This window comes from Nyctereutes procyonoides, unplaced genomic scaffold, assembly GCF_905146905.1.
Source record: "Nyctereutes procyonoides isolate TBG_1078 unplaced genomic scaffold, NYPRO_anot_genome, whole genome shotgun sequence".
Classification (NCBI taxonomy): Eukaryota; Metazoa; Chordata; class Mammalia; order Carnivora; family Canidae; genus Nyctereutes; species Nyctereutes procyonoides.
In genome coordinates, this window is record NW_026575049.1 from 17598502 (window position 1) to 17620264 (window position 21763).

The 21763-nt window shown below is 58.1% G+C and overlaps 2 protein-coding genes across 3 annotated transcripts; both read left to right on the forward strand.

Moving 5' to 3' along the window:
- Positions 1-394: 394 nt before the first annotated feature.
- Positions 395-3980, forward strand: CHKB (choline kinase beta). Its single transcript, XM_055328893.1, has 11 exons — positions 395-733; positions 884-992; positions 1676-1789; positions 1984-2117; positions 2386-2481; positions 2622-2680; positions 2761-2842; positions 2967-3075; positions 3220-3323; positions 3519-3600; positions 3723-3980. Exons 1-11 carry the CDS (start codon positions 510-512, stop codon positions 3795-3797), a joined length of 1188 nt encoding a protein of 395 aa, XP_055184868.1. The 5' UTR covers positions 395-509; the 3' UTR covers positions 3798-3980.
- Positions 3981-4275: 295 nt separating this feature from the next.
- On the forward strand, positions 4276-11757 carry CPT1B (carnitine palmitoyltransferase 1B). Of its 2 annotated transcripts, XM_055328892.1 has the most exons (19): positions 4279-4499; positions 4792-4951; positions 5309-5448; positions 5741-5918; positions 6135-6236; positions 6428-6565; positions 6661-6738; positions 7488-7595; positions 7667-7751; positions 8317-8512; positions 8801-8986; positions 9065-9170; positions 9254-9370; positions 9642-9806; positions 9875-10009; positions 10097-10249; positions 10742-10855; positions 11261-11353; positions 11493-11757. In XM_055328892.1, exons 2-19 carry the CDS (start codon positions 4811-4813, stop codon positions 11574-11576), a joined length of 2319 nt encoding a protein of 772 aa, XP_055184867.1. In that variant the 5' UTR covers positions 4279-4499; positions 4792-4810; the 3' UTR covers positions 11577-11757. The 2 variants fall into 2 exon arrangements, with proteins under 2 accessions (XP_055184866.1, XP_055184867.1); XM_055328891.1 differs by having other exon boundaries at positions 4276-4499; positions 5741-6236.
- Positions 11758-21763: the final 10006 nt, after the last annotated feature.

Below are 21763 nucleotides of genomic sequence, written 5' to 3' on the forward strand. Positions count from 1 at the left end.
TGTGCCCCACATCCTCTAGTCCCCGGACGTGCCCCACACTCACTCAGCGGCTCTCTTCCTCGTCGCCTACCCCGGGGGTTGGGCGCCCCGTCCAGTGAGGGTCCCTGGGTCACCCGGCCGGCGGCGGGGTAGCACCACCCGCCCACGTTACCCCGCCCACGTGACCCCGCCCCGAGGCAGCGCGCCTCCGGTTGGTCCACGTGGACCCTCCCAGCTGCCTGTCATCAGAGCGGCCCCGCCCACCGAGAGAGCTCATTGGCCTTCGCCCCGAGCAGGGGCGGGATACGGCGGAGACTCGCCCAATTCGGCCTTCGGGAAGGGCCCCCCCGCAGCGGGTCACGGAGAGAGCCGAGCGGCGCCGCCGAGGGCCGAAGAGAGCCGGAGAGACCCGAGTGCGACCGGACAGGCGCAGGCCGGCCGGAAGCGGGCCCGAGCGCGGCCGGAAGGAGCCGAGTCCGCCCGAAGGGGGCTGCGCGCGGCTGGACGTTGGGCTTGGTCCAGCGGGCGCCATGGCTGCCGAGGGGACAGCTGTGGCCGGAGGCGGGGCTGTTGGCGACCGGCTGGCCAAGGACAGCTTGCGGCAGTCTCAGTGCCCGGACGCGGCCCCGAACCGGCGGCGCGGCTCGTCGCTGTCCCGTGACGCCGAGCGCCGCGCCTACCAGTGCTGCCGGGAGTACTTGGGCGGGGCGTGGCGCCGGGCGCGGCCGGAGGAACTGAGGGTGGACCCTGTGAGGTGGGAGGTCAGGGGTCAGGGGTCGAGCTCGGGCCTGGGGACGCCGAGTCTCCGCGGCCCCGGGGCACGTGGGGAGGGGGCGGGCGGGGTGATGGCGGCGGGGCAGGTGCAGCGGCCGCGGCCTGAGCGCGCCCTGCTCTGGGTCTGCAGCGGGGGCCTCAGTAACTTGCTGTTCCGCTGCTCGCTGCCGGACCACCTGCCGAGCGTTGGCAAGGAGCCCCGGGAGGTGCTGCTGCGGCTGTACGGGGCCATCCTGCAGGTGAGGGGTGTCCTGCAGGTGAGGGCGTCCTGCAGGTGAGGGCTGTCCTGCAGGCGAGGGGTGTCCTTGCAGGTTAGGGCGTCCTGGAGGCGAGGGGTGTCCTTGCAGGTGAGGGCGTCCTGCAGGTGAGGCATCCTACAGGCGAGGGGTGTCCTGCAGATGAGGGGTGTCCTTGCAGGTGAGGGCGCCCTGCAGGTGAAGGCGTCCTGCCAGTGAGGAGTGTCCTTGCAGGTGAGGGCATCCTACAGGCGAGGGGTGTCCTGCAGATGAGGGGTGTCCTGCAGATGAGGGGTGTCCTTGCAGGTGAGGGCGCCCTGCAGGTGAAGGCGTCCTGCCAGTGAGGAGTGTCCTGCAGGTGAGGGCCATCCTGCAGGCGAGGGGTGTCCTGCAGGTGAGGACAGTCCTGCAGGGCGAGGGCAGTCCTGCAGGGTGAGGCAGTCCTGCAGGGTGAGGGCCGTCCTGCAGGCGAGGGGCATCCTGCAGGCGAGGGCGTCCTGCACATGAGAGCTGTCGGGCAGGTGATGTTCTCACTGAGGCCCAGGGCCTAAGTAATTTGTAGATTCTCCTACTGGAGCCTGGTTCTGAAGTCTCCAGGCAATAGAGCAAGACGTGCCAGGAGGGGGTGGGGAGCAGAGCCTCCTGTGTTTGTGACCCTGTCCCCTGGGTTGTCCATCTTCCTTCAGGGCGTGGATTCCTTGGTCCTCGAAAGTGTGATGTTTGCCATCCTGGCAGAGCGGTCGCTGGGGCCCCAGCTCTATGGAGTCTTTCCAGAGGGCCGGCTGGAACAGTACATCCCAGTACGAACCCGGCCCTGACCTCCCTGAGGCACCTTCTGCCCCCAGCCCCGTCCCCTTTCCAGTGCCTGTCCTCATGTCCCTAACCCCAGGTAGGGCCTTTACCCAAAACCCTGACTTCCCTCCCACTTCCATTCCCCACCCCTTCCCCCTCCTGCCCCAGCCCCCTCACCACCCTGATAGGCTCCTGGGTGCAGAGCCGGCCACTGAAAACCTGTGAGCTTCGAGAGCCGGTGCTGTCCGCAGAAATCGCCACGAAGATGGCCCGGTTCCATGGCATGGAGATGCCGTTCACTAAGGAGCCCCACTGGCTGTTTGGGACCATGGAACGGTGAGTCAGGAGTCGCCTCGGGGCTCCTGCACACCTGTTCTGAACCCTGATGCTGGCAGTTACTACGCTGGCCTGTAGCTGAACGTGCCCATGACTGCCCAGGCCTCCAGCTGAGTGGATCAGGTGTCCCGGTGCCTAGCATGGTTTCCCACAGAACGGGCTCCCAAGTAAGGCAGACAAGTGAACAGAGACAGAAAAACGGCCGGGCGTAGACCAGGAGGCGGTAGGGAGGGACGGAGGCAGTGTTATCTTCCTCTCCGGGCTTCAGGTACCTGAAGCAGATCCAGGACCTGCCCCCCACTGACCTCCCCCAGATGAACCTACTGGAGATGTACAGCCTGAAGGATGAGATGGGCAACCTCAGGTGAGGGGCAGCAGCACCCGGCACCTAACTGGGTCCTTCCCCAGGATTTACCGAGGGTGGGCTCAGGCCCTGGCCCACAAGGGGGACTGACCCTTCTCTAGTCACTGCTGCTCAGGACCCTTGCCCCTGTTGCCCCGCAGGAAATTGCTCGACTCCACCCCATCCCCAGTGGTCTTCTGCCACAATGACGTCCAGGAAGGTAGGACAAAGCATCAGTGTCTCCTAAGGTGAGGGGGGCAGAGGGCCCTGAAGTGACTGCACCTCCACCCATTCTCCCAGGGAACATCTTGTTGCTCTCAGAGCCAGAAAACACCGACAGACTCATGCTGGTTGACTTCGAGTACAGTAGTTACAACTACAGGTGAGAGTAGGATGGCGTCCATGGGTCTGTTCCCGCAGCAGCCTGACAGACAGACTAGGCCTTCCTCTCTGCGTCCCGGCTGCCCAGGGTATTTGGGGACTGAGCGTCCACCTTATTCCCCCAGGGGCTTTGACATTGGGAACCATTTCTGTGAGTGGGTTTATGATTATACTCACGAGGAGTGGCCTTTCTACAAAGCGCAGCCCGCAGACTACCCCACCCGGGGGCAGCAGGTATGTGGACTGGAGGCTGGGGAGCAGGACCTGGCCTCCCAAGGGAGGAGGAAGGTGAGGTCTGGACAGAACAGCGAGAAAGGGTGTTCACGGGGATGTGCTCTGCACTCTCTCCCCATCTCCTGACTCGTCTGTCCACGTCAGCTCCATTTTATTCGCCATTACCTGGCAGAAGGCAAGAAAGGTGACACCGTCTCCCAGGAGGAGCAGAGAAAACTGGAAGAAGATTTGTTGGTAGAGGCTAATCGGTGAGGAAAGATGGGTGGGAGGGGGGTAGAGCAGGGTGCTGAGGAAGAGGGAGGCGGGCCACCTCTGGGGTCAGGACGTGGTGGGGTTAAGGCAGTGGGGGAGGAGTCTGAGCTTTGGGGCTTGACCGGCCTCAGGGGTGGGATCCTTGGGATCCCAAGTGTGCTGTGAACCCCTGTTTTTCCTGCCCTCCTTAGATACGCTCTGGCATCCCATTTCTTTTGGGGTCTCTGGTCTATCCTCCAGGCATCTATGTCCACCATAGAATTTGGTTACTTGGTAAGTAATGCAGATGGGGGAGCAGCAGGTGGGCAGTCCAGGTGTCTGGGCACCCTGGGGGGGGGGGGCACAGGCGGGCGTGGGAGGCTGGCCCAGGCCCTCTCACAGGTCTCTTTCCCTAGGAATATGCCCAGTCTCGGTTCCAGTTCTACTTCCAGCAGAAAGGACAGCTGAGTGGCTTTCACCCCTCATCCTGACTCTCCGGCCCCCAACTCCTCAGATGGCTCCTGGAGCCTCCAGGGCAGGACCTTGGAGGGAGGGGCACAGAGCAGGGCACCCTGGGGACTGGGCTGAGCCCCGGAGTGAGCCTGGGGTTGAGGGTCGTGGTGGGACAAACCCGGGCTGTGCACCCTAAGAATAAACAAGCTGCTTCCCTCACACCTGGTCCTGGCTCTGCCTCCGCCCACCCCGGGGAACGCGCAGCCTGACCTGCCCCCTGAGCTGAGCCTCACTGTCCCCTTCTGGAAAGGCAGCTGGGTGCCGGGGCTGACCCGGGTCACAGGATCCCTGGCTGCAGCTCCCCGACCAGCACTGGAAGGACCTGGGAGGGGGGCTGCCCGGCTCACAGGCGCACAGCTGACGCCCTGGCGACCTTTTCCCTACATTCAGCTATTTTTAGCTCTAATGCTCCCATCCTCACGTGAGCCCCGGCCCGGCCCGCCCCCCCGCCCCCAGGTTCTCGGACCTCCGAGCCACGCCGGCCTGCAGAGCCCGCCCCCACCCCGGTTCCCACCACACAGAGGAGGGGATTCTGGTCGCCGCCCCACATCTGTTTGCTCGACCCAAATTTGGGAGTGGGTGTCAGGTTCCCGGCGGGGGCGGGGCGGCCAGGCCTGAAGGACGTGGGGACACGGGCCAGACCGACTGGCCCCCCGCGCGGACGGAAGCGAACCCCAGCCGTGAGTGGCACGGGGCCCCTCGCGGTTGGTGCCCCCACCTCGTCGCGGCTCCGGGGCTCCCGGCCCCTGCTCCCCCTGCCCCCCTGCCCCTCCAGCGGGGCCCCCGGATCCGATCGCGGCGCGAGGGTCCAGCGGCCGTTGGGCGGGGGGGCGGGGCCCCGAGCGGGGGCGGGGCGGGCGGGAGCACCGGGGGCGCGGGGGTGGGGGTGGGAGAGCCGGGGCGCGGGGGGGGGGGGGCGCACCGGGGGCGCGGGGGCGGGGCTGGCCTCAGCCCGCGCGCACACCCCCCCAGGTGAGGGCCAACCTCCAGGATGGCGGAAGCGCACCAGGCTGTGGCCTTCCAGTTCACTGTGACCCCAGACGGGGTGGACTTCCGACTCAGTCGGGAGGCCCTGAAGCACATCTACCTGTCCGGGATCAACTCCTGGAAGAAACGCCTGATTCGCATCAAGGTGGGCGCAGGTGGTTCTGGCAGGTGCGAACAGTCTCCCCGGAGGCGAGGCCAGGTGTCGGCGGCTGCCCCCCACCACCGAGGCTGGAGGCTGGCCGTCAGTCAGGCTGGGTGACAGGCTCCAGCAGTGCAGAAGCCCCAGGGGTGCTCAGGGGTGCAGGGCAGACTGGGCGCAAGGAATAGCAGCCGCTTGGTGAGTAAGGGGTGTTGCAGGTAGGGGAGCGTGGAGGAGGAAGAGTACAGCAAGTGAGGGAGGGAGGAGGTCCCGCAAGACCTGGAGCTCGGCTGCCTCCTCCCCACGGCCTTTCCCCCTGCAAGCTGCCTTTCCTGCTGCAAGCTGCCTGTGTCTGCCCCGCAGAATGGCATCCTCAGGGGTGTGTACCCTGGCAGCCCCACCAGCTGGCTAGTTGTTGTCATGGCGACGGTGGGCTCTTCCTACTGCAAGGTGGACATCTCCATGGGACTGGTGTGCTGCATCCAGAGATGCCTCCCTGAGGGGTGAGAAGCAGGGCTCCCGGGGAGGGCGGGGCAGGCTCCTGAGCAGGGCACAAACCAGTAGTAGCCCCTGGAGTTCCTAGGGGCAGCCCTCCCGGGGGGCCACTGTCATCTGAGTCCTACTTTCTAAGTTTGAATGTAAGGCCCTCGGACATGAGGGTGCCCAGGAGTGCTCTTCATCAATGCCTCCCCCGACGCGATCCACCACGGTCAGAAGTGCAGAGTCAGACTCCCCCCCCCCCACCCAGCCTGATCTCAAGTGGACCCCCTGCAGCCCTCTCCCTTCCCCCAGCAGATGTGGCCCCTACCAGACCCCACAGACCCGGGCACTTCTCAGCATGGCCATTTTCTCCACGGGGGTCTGGATGATGGGCATCTTCTTCTTCCGCCAAACCCTGAAACTGCTTCTTTCCTACCACGGTTGGATGTTCGAGATGCACGGCCAGACCAGCCACTTCACCAAAGTCTGGGCTGTGAGCAGGAGCCGGTGGAGGGGTTCAGGCATCTGGTTTGAGACTCTGGGGACCTCATTTGGGGTTGTAAGCTGGGAGAGGCAGGTGGGGCAGTGGCACCTGGTGCATGGGTTTGTCCTGGTTCTGAGGTTGTCCTGGGTTGGGGACCCAGCTCCTCAAATGTGGCTGTTTCTGTTATTTCCCCTGGTTCTCACCAGAAACATTCTGTGTGCCCAGATCTGTGTCCGCCTGCTGTCCAGCCGGAGGCCCATGCTCTACAGCTTCCAGACATCCCTGCCCAAGCTTCCTGTGCCCAGTGTGCCGGCCACAGTTCAGCGGGTGAGGGTCCGGGTCAGACATCCCAGTGGGGCAAGCTAAGCTGGACTGCGAGGACTTCTCCAAACATCAGGGACCATCCCCTGCAAAGAGCGGGGTTGAGAGCTATGGGGCCGGGTTGGCGGGGGGGGGGGGCAGGACAGAGGTGGTCATTGCTGTTTGGCCCCCACACTGACAATGACTTGGCTGGACAGTACTTGGAGTCTGTGCGGCCCTTGCTGGATGATGAGAAATACTACCGAATGGAGGTCCTGGCCAAGGAATTCCAGGACAAGACCGCCCCCCGGCTGCAGAAGTACCTGGTCCTCAAGTCATGGTGGGCAACCAACTATGTGAGTCCCCTCCTGGGCTTACCTCACCCTCCTGTGTGTGTGGGGGGGTGTCCCCTGCCTCTGCCCCCACCCTGACCCCTCCCTTCCTTCCGCAGGTGAGTGACTGGTGGGAAGAGTACGTGTACCTGCGCAGCAGGGCGCCTCTTGTGGTGAACAGCAACTACTATGTCATGGTGCGATCGGGCCCGGGGTGGTGGGGAGGTTGGGGGAGATCCTGGAAGAACAGTCAGGGCAGCCGGGCTCCTGAGGACCCACAGCCTGACACTGTCACTCTCCGAGTCCCCCGGGCTCACTGCCCGGCCCAGCCCAGGACCTGGCCCTTCCCGCCGTGGCTGTCGCTGGCATCCCAGCCGCAGGTTCCCAACCATCCTGACGCCACCAGCAGGGAGCTTCTCCCTTCGTGCCTCCCCTTTGTGTCACTATGTGAACCCCGAGCTGCTTCACTCAGAGCTCAGCCCGTCGCCCCGCGACCAGCTCTTCTCCGGCTCCCAGCACCTGAGGTGCCCAGTCAGCCGGGTGTCCCCACAGCCCAGCCACGGGGCTCCACAGCGTGCCTCTCCTCTCCCGCTGTCTCCCGCTGTCCAGAGCCATTCTGAGTCACGTGCCAACGTCCCCTCCCCCATAAAGCTGCCCCCCCCCCACGACGTACATGCAACTTGCCTGCAATAGGTTTTAAACTATTTCTCAATGCAAAACAAAACATGAACAAAGTAGGTCATGAAAAAGCTCGAAAGATTCCAGCTGAGCTGAGGGGCGATGTGCTGGGTCACAGGTCCATCTGTGGCAGTGCACGCTGAGCGCAGGTGCAGGGTGGCCTGGGGAAGGGGGTCAGGAGCCCCGGAGCCTCAGGCAGGGAGACCCAGGCAATAGCAGCCCAGAGAGATCATGGCACGGCACCTGAGGCTCTGCTCTGTCTCTGCAGGACTTGGTGCTCATCAAGAATACAAACATCCAGGCAGCCCGCCTGGGCAATGTCGTGCATGCTATGATCATGTACCGCCGTAAACTGGACCGCGAGGAGATCAAGCCTGTGAGTTGTGTGAGGCGGGCGGCGCAGCCGGGAGAGACGGCCGCATCTGAGCTGCGCTGGCCTCCCCCCAGGTGATGGCCCTGGGCATCGTGCCCATGTGTTCCTACCAGATGGAGAGGATGTTCAACACGACCCGGATCCCGGGCAAGGAGACAGGTACTGGGCCACAGCCAGGTGTCCGTGCCCGTGCTCGTGCTGTGCTGGGGCCCTCAGGACCGAGTCCCCCCACCCTCCCAGCTCGGGGCCTGCATGCTAGGTGCCCTCTAATCTGCTCATCGTCACCGAGTGTCCCAGGTATCTCAGGGTCATGTAACTGTGACAAATGCTTGGTTTGTGAGCCATCCCAGATACCACGTGTCCGCAGGCCTGATGCCAGTGCTGGGACCTTGCGAGCCAGGCAGGCGGCCTGGGTAAGGAGAGCAGGAGGGGTGGAGCTGCAGAGCAGGAGGGGCTGCGTGCTGCGAGCCCGACTCCCGACACTGGGACAGTGTGTGTAATTTCCTAGAGCTTCAGCTTCCTCTTCTGTGAAGTGTTCCCTAGGACTGTTGGCATTGCACAAGAGGTACGGGAGCCCGGCACGGGGCCTGGCTCGACGGCGGCACCGCCACAGCCCCGCACAGGGGAAGTCCAGGTGGAGGCCTGCAGCACAGGGTGGTGCGGGAGCAGGGAGGTGCGCCCGGCCCAGGCCTCAGCCCCTGCCCCCTGCCGGCTTCTGCCCCAGATCTGCTGCAGCACCTGTCGGACAGCAGGCACGTGGCTGTCTACCACAAGGGCCGCTTCTTCAAGCTGTGGCTGTACGAGGGCTCCCAGCTGCTCAAGCCCTGCGACCTGGAGCTGCAGTTCCAGAGGATCTTGGACGACCCGTCCCCGCCCCAGCCCGGGGAGGAGAAGCTAGCAGCGCTCACGGCCGGGGGAAGGTACCAGCGCCCCACGGGGACAAGGGCCCACCCGCAGGGCATCCAGAACCTGGGCCCAGAGGCCTGGCAAGGGGCATGCCCACCGGCAGGGTGCCCCCTGTCTGTGGTAGGACCCTCTGTAGCTGGGGGCACTGGTGGCCATGGCGGCATCTAGCCACGTCTGACTGGGTGGAGGTGGAGCAAGTGGGGCAGGGATTCCCCCGGACGGTCCTGCCAGGTCCGGGGTTGGCGGGGGGGTCCTCCACTGCCCACAGGGACCCCACTGCCCTCCCTACCCTTGTGCCCCAGACTGGAGTGGGCACAGGCGCGCCAGGCCTTCTTCAGCTCCGGCAAGAACAAGGCTGCTCTGGATGCCATCGAGCGAGCTGCCTTCTTTGTGGCCCTGGACGAGGAGTCTCACCACTACGACCCCGAGGATGAGGCCAGCCTCAGCCTATACGGCAAGGCCCTGCTGCACGGCAACTGCTACAACAGGTGTGACGCCCTGGCCGTGGCCCCCCACCGGCCCCCCCATTCCGCGCCCGCCTGCATCTCCCGCCTCCCCTCCTGCAGGTGGTTCGACAAGTCTTTCACAGTCATCGCCTTCAAGAACGGCCAGCTGGGCCTCAACACAGAACACGCATGGGCAGACGCCCCCATCATAGGGCACCTCTGGGAGGTGATGGGCCAGGGAGGGGTCCTATGGGGCCGGCTGGGTGTGGGGCACGAGGCTGGCTCCTCAGCCTCCCCTTCTCCCTGCAGTTTGTCTTGGGTACCGAGACCTTCCACCTCGGCTACACGGAGACTGGGCACTGCCAGGGCAAAGCTAACCCCGCGCTGGCCGCTCCCCAGCGGCTGCAGTGGGACATCCCTGAGCAGGTGTGTGGCCAAGAAGGGACAGGGATGGGGGGCGCTCTCAGGGGGGAGGGACAGAGCTTGTCAGAGTCCAGGGAGGTCCTGGGACCCTCTGGTGGCCAGTGAGTGACCTGGGCGTGACCCTGGCCCATGGAGCACCCGCCGGCCTCCTGGCCCAGGCCCCTCAGGGGGTCTCCCGTGTTTGTGGATGTGTCGTCCCCTCCAGGCCTCCCTCTGACCCTGCAGCCCCGCGTGCCGAGCTCTGCCCCCAGCTGACCCCTCCCTCTGCTGGCAGTGCCGAGCGGTCATCGAGAGCTCCTGCCAGGTGGCCATGGCGCTAGCCGACGACGTGGAGCTGTACTGCTTCCAGTTCCTGCCATTCGGCAAAGGCCTCATCAAGAAGTGTCGCACTAGCCCGGACGCCTTTGTGCAGATTGCCCTGCAGCTCGCCCACTTCCGGGTAGGGGCCGGGCCGTGGGGGCAGGGGGCGCAGCCTCAGCGGCCGCACTCACCCCCTGTACCCCCCAGGACAGGGGCAAGTTCTGTCTCACCTACGAGGCCTCCATGACCAGGATGTTCCGGGAGGGACGGACTGAGACCGTGCGCTCCTGCACCAGCGAGTCCACGGCCTTTGTGCAGGCCATGGCGGAGGGGTCCCACATGGTGAGCGCCCGGCTCCACCACCAGCTGCTTGGGGGCCAGGCCACTCCTCACCGCCCCACCCCTCACCGCCTCACCTCTGCCCCCCAGAAAGCTGACCTCCGAGACCTCTTCCGGAAGGCTTCCAAGAAACACCAGAATATGTACCGCCTGGCAATGACAGGGGCTGGCATAGACAGGCACCTCTTCTGCCTCTACGTGGTCTCCAAGTACCTGGGGGTCAGCTCCCCTTTCCTGGCTGAGGTCAGCATGGTCGGTGGTGGTGTCCCTGTCCCCTGCCCTGCAGCTGCCCTCCCCGCGGCCCGTCCAGGCCCAGGGGCCTGGTTCTGAGCAGGAGTCTCCCCTCGTGGAGCTGCCATTCTCCTGAGCGTGGACAGACAGACATGTGGCTGTCGGGTGCTGACAGCACTCGGAGGGGAGGCAGAGAGGGGAGGCAGAGGGGGAAGACAGAGGGTCAGGGTGAAGGGGTCCTCCAGTGTCCACACACTGGGGCAGGGGCGCAGCAGCCCCAGGGGAGGGAGCAGAGCCCAGGGAGAGACAGGCTGGTAGGACGGGCCGAGGGGACCGTCAGGTCACAGGGGCCTCGGGGGTTCTATGCAGCTGCATCACCCTGAGAACCGACGGGGAGTCCATGTACCCGCTCAGGCTGTTGTGCAGGCACCACCTGCCCGAAGGGGACGTGCCAAGCGCAAGGCAGTTCACACACGTGTGTCTGCGGTGGCCTCTCTGTTGCAGGTGCTCTCGGAGCCCTGGCGCCTCTCCACCAGCCAGATTGCTCAATTCCAAATCCGCATGTTCGACCCAGACAAGTACCCCAAACACCTGGGCGCCGGTGGTGGCTTTGGCCCCGTAAGTGCTCTTGGGGAGCAGGACTGGGCCCCAGCATCTTGGGGGGAGGAGGGCCCTGAAGTCAGGCCAGGACAGTGGGCAGCTATCACCTGGGCACAGGCTGTAGCCGCCCACACGACACCCCACGGCAGCACAACTGACCAGGCCCAGGACTGGTCGCCGCCCTCACGGTGCAGAGCCCAGGTCCCCCACCGTACGCCAGGGCTGGAGACACTCGGGGAGAGGCGGCGATCTCAGGCCTCCTGGGACAAACACTGCCCTGGATCCCGGTAGCACCTGTAGCTGCAGGGGCAGAGCTCCTCCCAGCAGTGCCTCTGACCTCAGGAATGAGCCCCTTCCCAGGAATCTGGGGACAGCAAGCCCTGCAAGGCTCGTTTCCTTCTCTACCATCTGCGCTGTCCTCAGGTGGCAGACGATGGCTACGGGGTTTCCTACATGATCGCGGGCGAGAACACCATCTTCTTCCACATCTCCAGCAAGTTCTCGAGCTCGGAGACGGTGAGTCTCTCCTGCCCCTGCTCAGGCCGAGGAGGGGGTGCCCCCCGGGGCCCTGTGGGCTGGGGACGAACCCTGGGTTGTGGGGACAGAGAGACAGGGGCTCCCTGCCAGGGTTGGTCTGAGCTCTTGGCTCCCGCAGAACGCCCAGCGCTTTGGAAACCACATCCGCCAAGCTCTGCTGGACATCGCTGATCTTTTCCAAGGTCCCAAGGCTGACAGCTGAGGGCTGGAGACAGGCCAGCTGCCCTGTCATCCCCGCACTGTGGAGGAGGGGGCCCGTGGTCAGCTCGAGGCACAGGGGTGGCCATGCACGGGTGCCCAGGCTCCAAGGACACCTCCAGCAGTAGGCCCTCCCCAGGCAAATGCTGCTCTCTGAGGGCCCAGGCAGTGGAAGTGGGGTTGAACATGGGGGCGGGGGTGGGGGTGGTGGTGGTGGAAATTCTGGTTTTCTTTTTCTTGCTAATAAAGATACTAATAAAGATAAATCTCTGTAATTCTCTCCTGGCATTTGGGTACCTTTGTTTGGGAACTAGGGGCCCCTCCGCTGCCAGAGCTCAGGCCAGAGAACTAGCAGAGGGAGGAGACGGGGCTGGGAGACCAAGAGGCTTGTGACCTACTTTGAAAGGCACGTCTCTCCCGAGGTCAGCACTGTCCACACCCACCTGGAATAAATCTTGCTTCAGAACCTTCACCTGTTCCCCGGGGGCCACTCGTGGTCTGCCAAAGAGTGGGGCCCAGCTGCCTCGTCCACGAACACCTCTGGGCTGGAACACCACCCTGTGGCGGCCCACGGCCTCCTCCTGGCCATAGGGAAGCTGGGGTGCAGGCCTGCGGCCAGCGCGCCAAGTGGCCTTGCTGTGAGATGGCAACACATGCTCTTTCCCTCATGTTGGCTTTTTATAGTAGAATAACATTAAAAGTAAATATCTTTTATAGAAGTAGAAGTAGGTGCTTCATCAGTGTTGCGGCCTGCGAGAATGCTCACCCAGCCTCGGGAAAGCAGTGAGCAGAGTCTCCCAAAAAACTGGCTTTTAATTAATGTTGAAATCCAACGTTTTTTTGTTTGTTTTTGTTTTTGTTTTTTTTTAATTGTTCTTGGTTCAAATAAGAGGAGAAACCAAAATGTTAAACCAAGGTGACCACCCATCAAGCCTCGGAATAAGCTTCTTGTCCCCACCGGGTTTGCAGATCTGCACTCATGAAGGCCACAGCCAGAACACACAAATCCTGACACCTTCACGGCTTCACCCAATAGAGGCTCTGCTCCACACCACTCTTGAAAGGCCGGCTGGCAGAAGCCCAGTCCTCCCTCCTCCATAGGTCCAGGTCGCCTTGGACACTAGCATCCAGCAGGGCCCTGGGGGATGGGCTCACGCACCTCTCCTGCTGCGCAGGGCGCCCCGGGCCTCCCAGCCCAGCCCTGACCTCCTCATGAATCCATCCCTAAGAGGCAGCCCTTTCCACACCTTTGCCTTCCATGAAACTTTTGCCTGGAATCCGGTGTTGCTTCTGGTGAAGCCCAAGCGGTCGCCCCCGAGGCTGCCTTCACTCCGTTTCCCAGCGGCGGGCAGCCCATGCGCAGGAGGCCCCCAGGTGGGGCGGACGGCCGGGCCAGGTGCGGAGGGCCCGGGCTGCACAGGTGCGCACGGCCTGGCCGCGTCTAGCCGCGTCTCCTACTCTGCCCGGGGGCGAACCCGGTGGGTGCCAGGCTCATCCCGAATCCCAGCCGCTGCTGCGCACCTTCCGGACGGGCCTCGCCCACCGGCCCACCTGAGCCAGCGGCGCTCCCTTGTCTGCAGGCCCCGCCAGGGCTCCCTGCTCAGCAGCCACCGCCACCCCCGTGGGCAGGTGCACACCTCCCGAGGGTCAGCTTCCTGCAGGCGGCCCCTGAGCTCACTGAGCAATGCCCACCAGCACCTGCGGGGCTCCAGGCCCTGCGCATACGCCTCACCCTCACGCTACGCCGAGCGGACCAGGCCGGCAGGACCCCCAGGGCCCCTGCGCTCCCACCGCGCTCTCCTGCCACCTGCCACCTCCGCCAGGGCTCGGGCCACCCAGACACCGCAGGTGAGACCCGCCCGAGCGGCCCCGCTCCTTCCGCCCTAGAGACCAGCCAATGAGGCCTCGAAACCGACCCTCACGTGTCTGCGGCTCCGCCCCTTCCGCTCCGGCAGACAGGCCAATGAGGGCGAGAAGCTGCCTCCGGGGGGCGGGTCTAGTAACGGAAAGGGGCGGGGCGCCGTGCCTGCTCGGCCGCGAGTCCCCAGCAGTGGCGGCGGCGCTGGTGGGCGGTGGATCCACGCTAGCGTGGGCGGTGCCAAAGGTGAGCAAGGCCCGCCCTCCGCGGCCCGGGCCCCCCTGCGTGCCCCGACCCCCGGCCCCGGCGTCCCCGAGCTGTGCCCGCCGCCCCTGCCGCCCTCACCCCACACCCCGCCGTGGCGGCTGTCACCCCGTCTCCCCACCCCCACACCCTCCGCACCCCTTTACCCCCCACCCCTCCCTGCCCCCCACACCACTCCCTGCCCTATACCCCCTCACCTGCATGCCCCCACACCCGCACCCCCCACCGCCCTCGCCCCCCCGCACCCCTTTACCCCCACCCCTGCCCTGCCCCCATACCCCTCTCACCCCCATGCCCACACACCCGCACCCCCCACCCCCCTCGCCCCCTCCCCCCACTCCTCCCTGCCCCCAAACCCCACTCTTACCCCCCCACACCTTTACCCCACCCCTCCCTGCCCCCCTCTCACCTCCATGCCCCCACACCCCTCGCCCCCACACTCCTCCCCCCACATCCCGCCCTCACTCCCCACCCCTTTATCCCTCACTCCTCACTGCCCCCCACACCCCTCCCCGCCCCCATACCCCTCTTACCCCCATGCCCCCTCACCCCGCCCCTTCCTGCCCCCCCCCACACCTCCTGCCCCCACCCCTCCACCCCCTCGCCTCCCTCACCCCCATATCCCCTCCCCCCACACCCCTCCTGCCCCCATACCTCCTCACCTCCCCACATCCCCCTTACCCAGCCCCTCCCTGCCTCCACACCCCTCCCTGTCCCCCACACCGCAATTCTCTCACCCCCCAGCTCTTCCAGCCCCCACACCCTGCACATTCCAAACTCTGGACTTTCACAGACAACCCGACCCCCTGGCCTGTTGCCTGCACACCTGGAGCACCTGCACTGTGCTCCCCACGCACTCCAGCCCCGCCATCTGTGCACCGCGGCTCCCAGAGCCTCCAGTCCCCTGGACGCCAGGACTCCTGCTGCTCCCATGGGGCTCACACGTGGGTCTCTCACAAAGAATCTCTGACCCCGGAGCCCCTCTTGTCCTCTCCGAGTTCTCGTTTCCAGGGGGATCCCAGCCACCACCAGGGATCAGACCAGACCCTGAGGCTACAGCCAGGCCTCAGGACCCTTGAGCCCACACCTCCCAGGACCCCTGGGACCTCAAGCCCTTCCTCCCACAGTGACCCCCCCAGCAGTCCTCTCCACACCCCCTCTGCTCACCAGAGCCCATTAGTCTGCTCTTGCTCTAGTTGCCTTGGGCTGCGGCCCTGGTCCCACCCCCCACTTTCTTTCTTTCTTTCTTTTTTTTTTTTTAAGATTTTATTTATTTATTCATGCGAGACACAGAGAAAGAGAGAGAGGCAGAGACACAGGCAGAGGGAGAAGCAGGCTTCATGCAGGGAGCCCGATGTGGGACCCGATCCCAGGATCACACCCTGAGCTGAGGGCCGATGCTCAACCGCTGAGCCCCCCAAGCGTCCCTTGCACCCCTTTCCACCAAGTCTTGCTCACCTGCAGCAACCTCATCGGGAAGGAAAGCCATGGACTCCAATCCCCTGGTCTTCCTCCGCCGCAGCTCTTACCCTTTCCCCGGATCCAGCATCGCTGGCCACAGCCTCCATCCCCAGTCCTCCTGCCCTTCAACTACGACCCGGTCTCCATGCATCTGCTTTATCTGCACACCCCCATCCGCCCTTGACCTGTGCCCTCACCTTGTCGTCCACCACCCACCTTTCAAAATTCCAGGCCCCAGCTAACTCTGTGCTGCCCTGGAGTCCTGGGTACACTGTGCAGCAGTGCGGCGAGGCCACACTACTAGTGCTTCTGTGCTGCATATCCACGTGTGTTGGTGAGGCGCACACCTTTGCCAAACCTGTATCATTCTCCTCAAACCAAGAATGTCTATTAGAATAACCTTCTCATTGCCATTTGTGGGTGAGCTAGAGACCTCAGGAACCTGGGCCACCTGGACCCTTACCTACCTTACCCTTCTTTCTCTCCCCTTCACAGGGTAAGGTGACCTCTCTGGCCCCAGCCCGTGCACCATCAGGTACCCTTTCTCCTGATTTCAGCCTTTTCTGTTCAACTCAACTAGCTCTTTCCACATAAACCTAAAGAAAACTCTCTACCTATGTAAGTTAAGAAAGAGAAAACCTTCCCTCTATCATCTTGTCACTGTCTCCTGTTTCTCCTTGTCTCAATCTCTGTGCCCTATTTTGTCTAATACTCTGTTAAGTCTTTATTTATGGAAATCTTGTCATTGTTACTGTTATTCAATTACTCACTAAGACCTGGCTCCCAAATAAAATGTCTTTTTTTTTAAGATTTATTTATTTATTTATTTATTTATTTATTTATTTATTTATTTATTTATGAGAGAGAGAGAGAGAGAGAGAGAGAGAGAGGCAGAGACACAGGAGGAGGGAGAAGCAGGCTCCTGCCGGGAGCCCCATGTGGGATTCGATCCCGGGACTCCAGAATCACACCCCGGGCCAAAGGCAGGTGCCAAACCACCGAGCCACCCAGGGATCCCCCCAAATAAAATGTCTTAAATTTATTGCGCCCTTTTGTAATATTTGACAGTGGTGTAACATCTCCCAACTTAGAACAAAAGACACCTGTAACTCCACATTACATTCCGGCTCCTGGCCCCTTTCTTTGCTTCTCTGAACCAGAACACAAGAACAAGTTTCTACTTTTCTTCCCTTCTCTTTAAACACATCGCAGTCAGGCTTTTGTCCCTTGCCACCCCATGAAAACAGCTTCTGCCAGAATTGCCACTGACCTTCATTTTTTTTTTCTAAAGATTTTATTTATTTATTCTTGAGAGACAGACAGAGAGAGAGAGAGAGAGAGAGAGAGGCAGAGGCCAGGCGGAAGGAGAAGCAGGCTCCATGCAGGGAGCCCAACGTGGGACTCGATCCCAGGTCTCCAGGATCAGGCCCTGGGCCGAAGGCGGCGCTAAACCACTGAGCCACCCAGGCTGCCCGCCATTGACCTTCAGATTGTCAAATCCATGATCACTTTTTATTCCTTATGCTACTTTATATGAGACACAACTGATCACTCTTTGTTTACTTTCTTTGCTTGGCTTCTGAGACTACACTCCTTCGATCTCTCCTGGTTCTTCTAGGTCACTGGCTGCTGCTTTTGTCTCCTTTGCTGGTTCGTCTTCCCAAACTCTACACATTGGAGAGCTCAGATCTCCTTTCCATCCACCCTCACTTCCCAGGAGATTTCAGCTAGTTTCATGGCCGTGTCACCTGTACCCCAGTGGCCCCCCAGTACGGATTTTCAGACAGGCTTTTCTCCACACTGCGGATTTATGTTTCCGCATAAATGTTGGATGTCAGCACATACTGTTGGCTCTGTGTTTCCTACATATTAGAGTCCAGTCACCTACTACTGCCACTTCTAACATTCTAGCCCAAGCCTGGTCATCCCTTACGTGGAGTTTTACAGCAGCCTCCTCTCTGCTCCACCATCTCCACGCCAGTCTGCTCTGCTCTCAATATTGCAGCCAGAGTGATCCTTTGATTTATTTGTTTTAGAGAGAGACAGCAAGCACATGCACATGATGGGGGCTGAGGGCAGATGAAGAGGAAGAGGGAGAGAGAGAATCTTAAGCAGGCCTCACACCACACTCAGAGCCTGACACTGGGCTGGATCCCACCACCCTGAGATCATGACCTGAGCTGAAACTAGAAGCCTGATGCTCCCAGAGTGATCCTTTTAAATCCTAATTCAAATTGTGTCACTCCCTCAAATTTCTCATCTCTGTCAATAAAAGAATAAAAATCAAAGTCTTATATAAACTGCAGTATCCGTTTCCCACCCCCCACCCCCAGCCTCTTAGCCTCATCTCCTAGGATCCTGTTTTTCAGCCACACTCAAGCAGTTACCCTCAAGGCTTTTTCTTCCCTGTTTGCTCTGCAAAGAATTCTTCCTGAGGTATCTAACAGCTCACATGCTCACTTCCTGAGTCTATTTGAAGATTCACCTTCTAAGAGGGATTCCCATGGTTCACCATAGATGGAGTGGTTCCTCCCACTCCATTATTTTGTAGCCTACCTTACTTTATTTTCTGTTATCACCTGAAGTTGTATGTGTTTATGTGTTTATTGCCTGTCTGCCTTGACTAGAATGTAAACTCTACAGGGGCAAGGATTATTGTCTTTTGTTTGCTAATATACTCCCAGCACCTAAAACAGTGCCAGACATTCAATATATGTTTGTTGACGAGTAAATGAATTAACTGGCTGTCCCTCCTCTCTTCTGTTGGTCTCAGCTACACACTCCCCAGTTCTCTACATTTCTGACTGCTTATTGGTGCCTTTTATGGGCTTGTATCCTCTGCTTTTAAGGGCTGATATTTAAGGGCTTCTTCCAAGTCCATTTTCTCCTCTCCTTTTATACATTCACTGTGAATGATTTCATCTCTTCCCATAACTTAAACCACCATCAAATCTTTATTTTCTGTTTACCTCTCTCTAGGGCTCTAATCCTGTTGAATAGCTTTGCCTCCATAAACCATAGGCACCACACACTCAAGCTGCCCCAAACTGAACTCACTATTAGCCTCTTCATTCCATTCCTTTATCCCCATTCTTTGTCTTTCGTTCCATCCCTCTTCACAGTCCAGCTCAAAACCACCCACTGTGTTGTCTAAGGCAGTTTAGAGAAAATGTAGTGCTAGTGGGCTCCACCTCTAGAATCAGGACTGGAAACCAGTCCAACTCTACTACTGTTTGGCGATGCAACTTTGGTTAGATTCTTCCAGTCCTCAGTTTCCTCATCTGTACAATGGGGAGAGTAATAGCACTTTGTTATATGGTTGTGAAATCAGTCAGTGTTTATTGAGAATTTACACAGTTCCTTGCACATATTAAACATGAAATAAATGTTAGCTTTTATTATTGGCTTCCTATCTCTCTCACCTAATTATAGTAAAATATTTTCTGAGGAACTACTTTGTACATGGTGTTACATGTATAGTGATGCCAACTATTGCATTTGGTAGATGTGGGTGCCTATTATACCCATATCTGTGTGCATCTTCACAATAACCTGCAAAGGAGCTATTATTCCATTTTACAGAAGAGGAAGCTGAGCCTTGAGATGAGGTGACTTGCTGGGCTTTCACAGCCGATACGCAGCAAAGTCTGCATTCTAGCCTGGGATTTCAGGGTACACCCAAGCTATTCTTTAGTAGCTTACTATATCTCATTAGTTCTGTTCACTCTCATGTTTATCAGGGATTTATTGCACACCAGTAGTGTAATGTGTGAGCACACAAACTGGAGCCAGATTGTCTGGGTCCAATTATCAGATCTTTGTCTGTGCGGTCTGATCTTGGGCAACTTACTTCATTTCTCTGAGCCTTGTTTTCCTCACATGTAAATGGGAGTAATAATAGTACTTTTTAGAGTTCTTATAAAGATGTAAATGCTTAGAATAGTGTCTGGCTGGAAGGAGGTGCAGAAGCTGTGAGAATGTAAAAGAGGTGCAACCTTCAGAGTTGGCTGATAGGAAATGTAAGGAAAGACTTCTAGAAGTGACCCTTGAGCTGAGTCTTTAAAAACAAGACAAAAACAAAAACAAGGAAGAGTGAGGGAAGGGTATTTCAGGCAGTAGAATGATATATGTAAACACCTGGAAGCAAAAGAAAACGTAGTGTTTTCAGAGTTACCAACGACATGGCTGAAAGGGCCATTTCATACAAGAAGGCTTTGGTTTGAAACCAAGCGCGGACATTTAGATGAACGGCTGTTGCTCTTCAAAGACTCTTGCTTTACAACAGGCTTCTTTTTTGCCAGATTTATTTCCTTGATGGCGGGACTGGGTACCTACCTATTTTTTAATTTTTTTCTGTAGCGTGGTTGGCATATGGTGGAGACCCCAATTTATCAAGTATTTGATAGGACTGAAGCTTAGGTAAATATGAGGACATGGCTAGATATTGACAAATAGGAACTTTGATGATTTTTAAAGTATTGTATTTGATTGTATACTTTGGTTTTTAAAATTAATATTTATTTTATTAAAGTTACTAATGTTAAAAATCCAGTCTTTCTTGAGTATTTAAGTTTAGCTTATGTTATTCTAAATCAGATCATTAGATTATTCTAAATAAGATTATCTCATTCTAAACTCTTTTTTTTTTTTATTCATGATAGTCAGAGAGAGAGAGAGAGAGGCAGAGACACAGGCAGAGGGAGAAGCAGGCTCCATGCACCAGGAGCCCGATGTGGGATTCGATCCTGGGTCTCCAGGATCACACCCTGGGCCAAAGGCAGGCGCCAAACCGCTGCGCCACCCAGGGATCCCTCATTCTAAACTCTTAATCTTATTCTGGGTCTGGTAAATTTAAATTGTAATAGTGTTATGTTTTTGTTCCATTTACAAACTTAAACTCGTGTGTGTGTGTGTGTGTGTGTGTGTGTGTGTGTGTGTGTTTTAACAAAAGTTTGTTCCCCATTCCCATAAAGTCCCTAATAGTTCTGGGAGACTCTCCAGAACAGCTGCCCTCCATGTGGGGGGCTCAGCATTCGGACTACTTTGACCTTGTGTGGGCTTCCATGACTGAGGCAGGAAGGGCACTACAGAGTCTTGCACCAAATAAAGGCTTCAGCCCAGGCAAACTTAAACTCGTTTATTTGTAAATTTAATATATTTCATTTCTTTAAGTATTTCAGTTGTCTTAATAACAAATCTTCCCACTTTCTTAAATAATTCCTATAAATATCACAAGTCAAACCTACAAATATGGTGAACCTCGGGTTCTCTTAAATGTCCTCTTTATAAAGTTATGAAGATTCTCACTTAAAATTATAACCCATAATCAATTTCACATTTTAAACTAGAATGACAAAGCTGACCTGTTACTCTAATAAATCAACATCTCTTAAACATAGACATGCAGAAAATACCAAATATTAACAGTAATTCTACTTTTTTATGCTCTTCAACATGTCCTATCTGAATTCCTTACTTCTCAGCATTGTAAGTTATTCACCCATTAAGGAAGCACGGATTTTATCCCATTCAATTTTTGGAGTTCCCTTCGTTTTACTTTTTAGAGTTATCTTGTCAGCTTGCTGAGTTTTCATACTCTCGGAGGACATTAGTTGGGGTCCAGTGACTCTGCAAGAGTCTGGACTTAGGAGTCAGGACTGGTTCTCCTTCTGCCTCTGTGGCCCCCCTTCCTCAGTCTCTTTGGCTGGTTTCTTCGTATCTCTCCAAATGATGATGGACCTCTTCTCCATCTGTATTATCTCCCTTGATCCCACCCATTCTCATGTCTTAAATAGCCTCTGGATGCTGATGACTCCCAAATTTCTATCTTTAGCCTGCTCTCTCTTCTGAATTCATTTATCCAGTTGCCTACTCAGCATCCCCACTTGGATGCCTCATAGGTATCTTAATATGTTCAAAACTGAGTTCTTTCTTCCCAAACAACTCAGTGTCTTCCAGTTTCCCTTATCTCAGTTAATGGTATCTCCATTTCTGGTCATCCAGCCAAAAATCTTTGTGTCGTCTCTCACTCCACATTGACTCATGAGCAAATCTTGTTGACTCTGCCCTCAAAATGTACCCTGAATTATCCTCTTCTACTACTTATATCATTCCTATGCTAATTATCTCTCACCTGCATTATTCTAATGCGGCCTCCTAGTGCCCCTGCTTCCACCCAGAAAAGCTACTCTCAACCTAGTGATATATTAACATATAAATCAAATTACCACCCTCCAGGCTCCCATCTCACTCAAAGAAAACGCTAGTCTTTTCCGTGGCCTACAAGGCCCACCATGTTCTACTCCCACATTTGGGATATCATCTTCTACTACTCCCCACTTCCCTCTCTGTACCAACTACATTGCCTTTGTTGCTCTTCCTCTAGCTCGTCCAGCTGACTTCAAGCTCAGGGCCTTTGTTCTTACTCTTTTTTCTGCCTGGGATGCACTTTTCCCAAATACCCATATGGCTCATTCTCTCAATTCCTCAAGTCTCTAGTCAAAATCACTTCAGCAAGGCCTTCCCCACACACTTTCTTATTTATTTCTAAGTTTTAATTTATTTTTTTTGTTTGTTTTTGTAAGTTTTAATTTCCATTTAGTTAACAT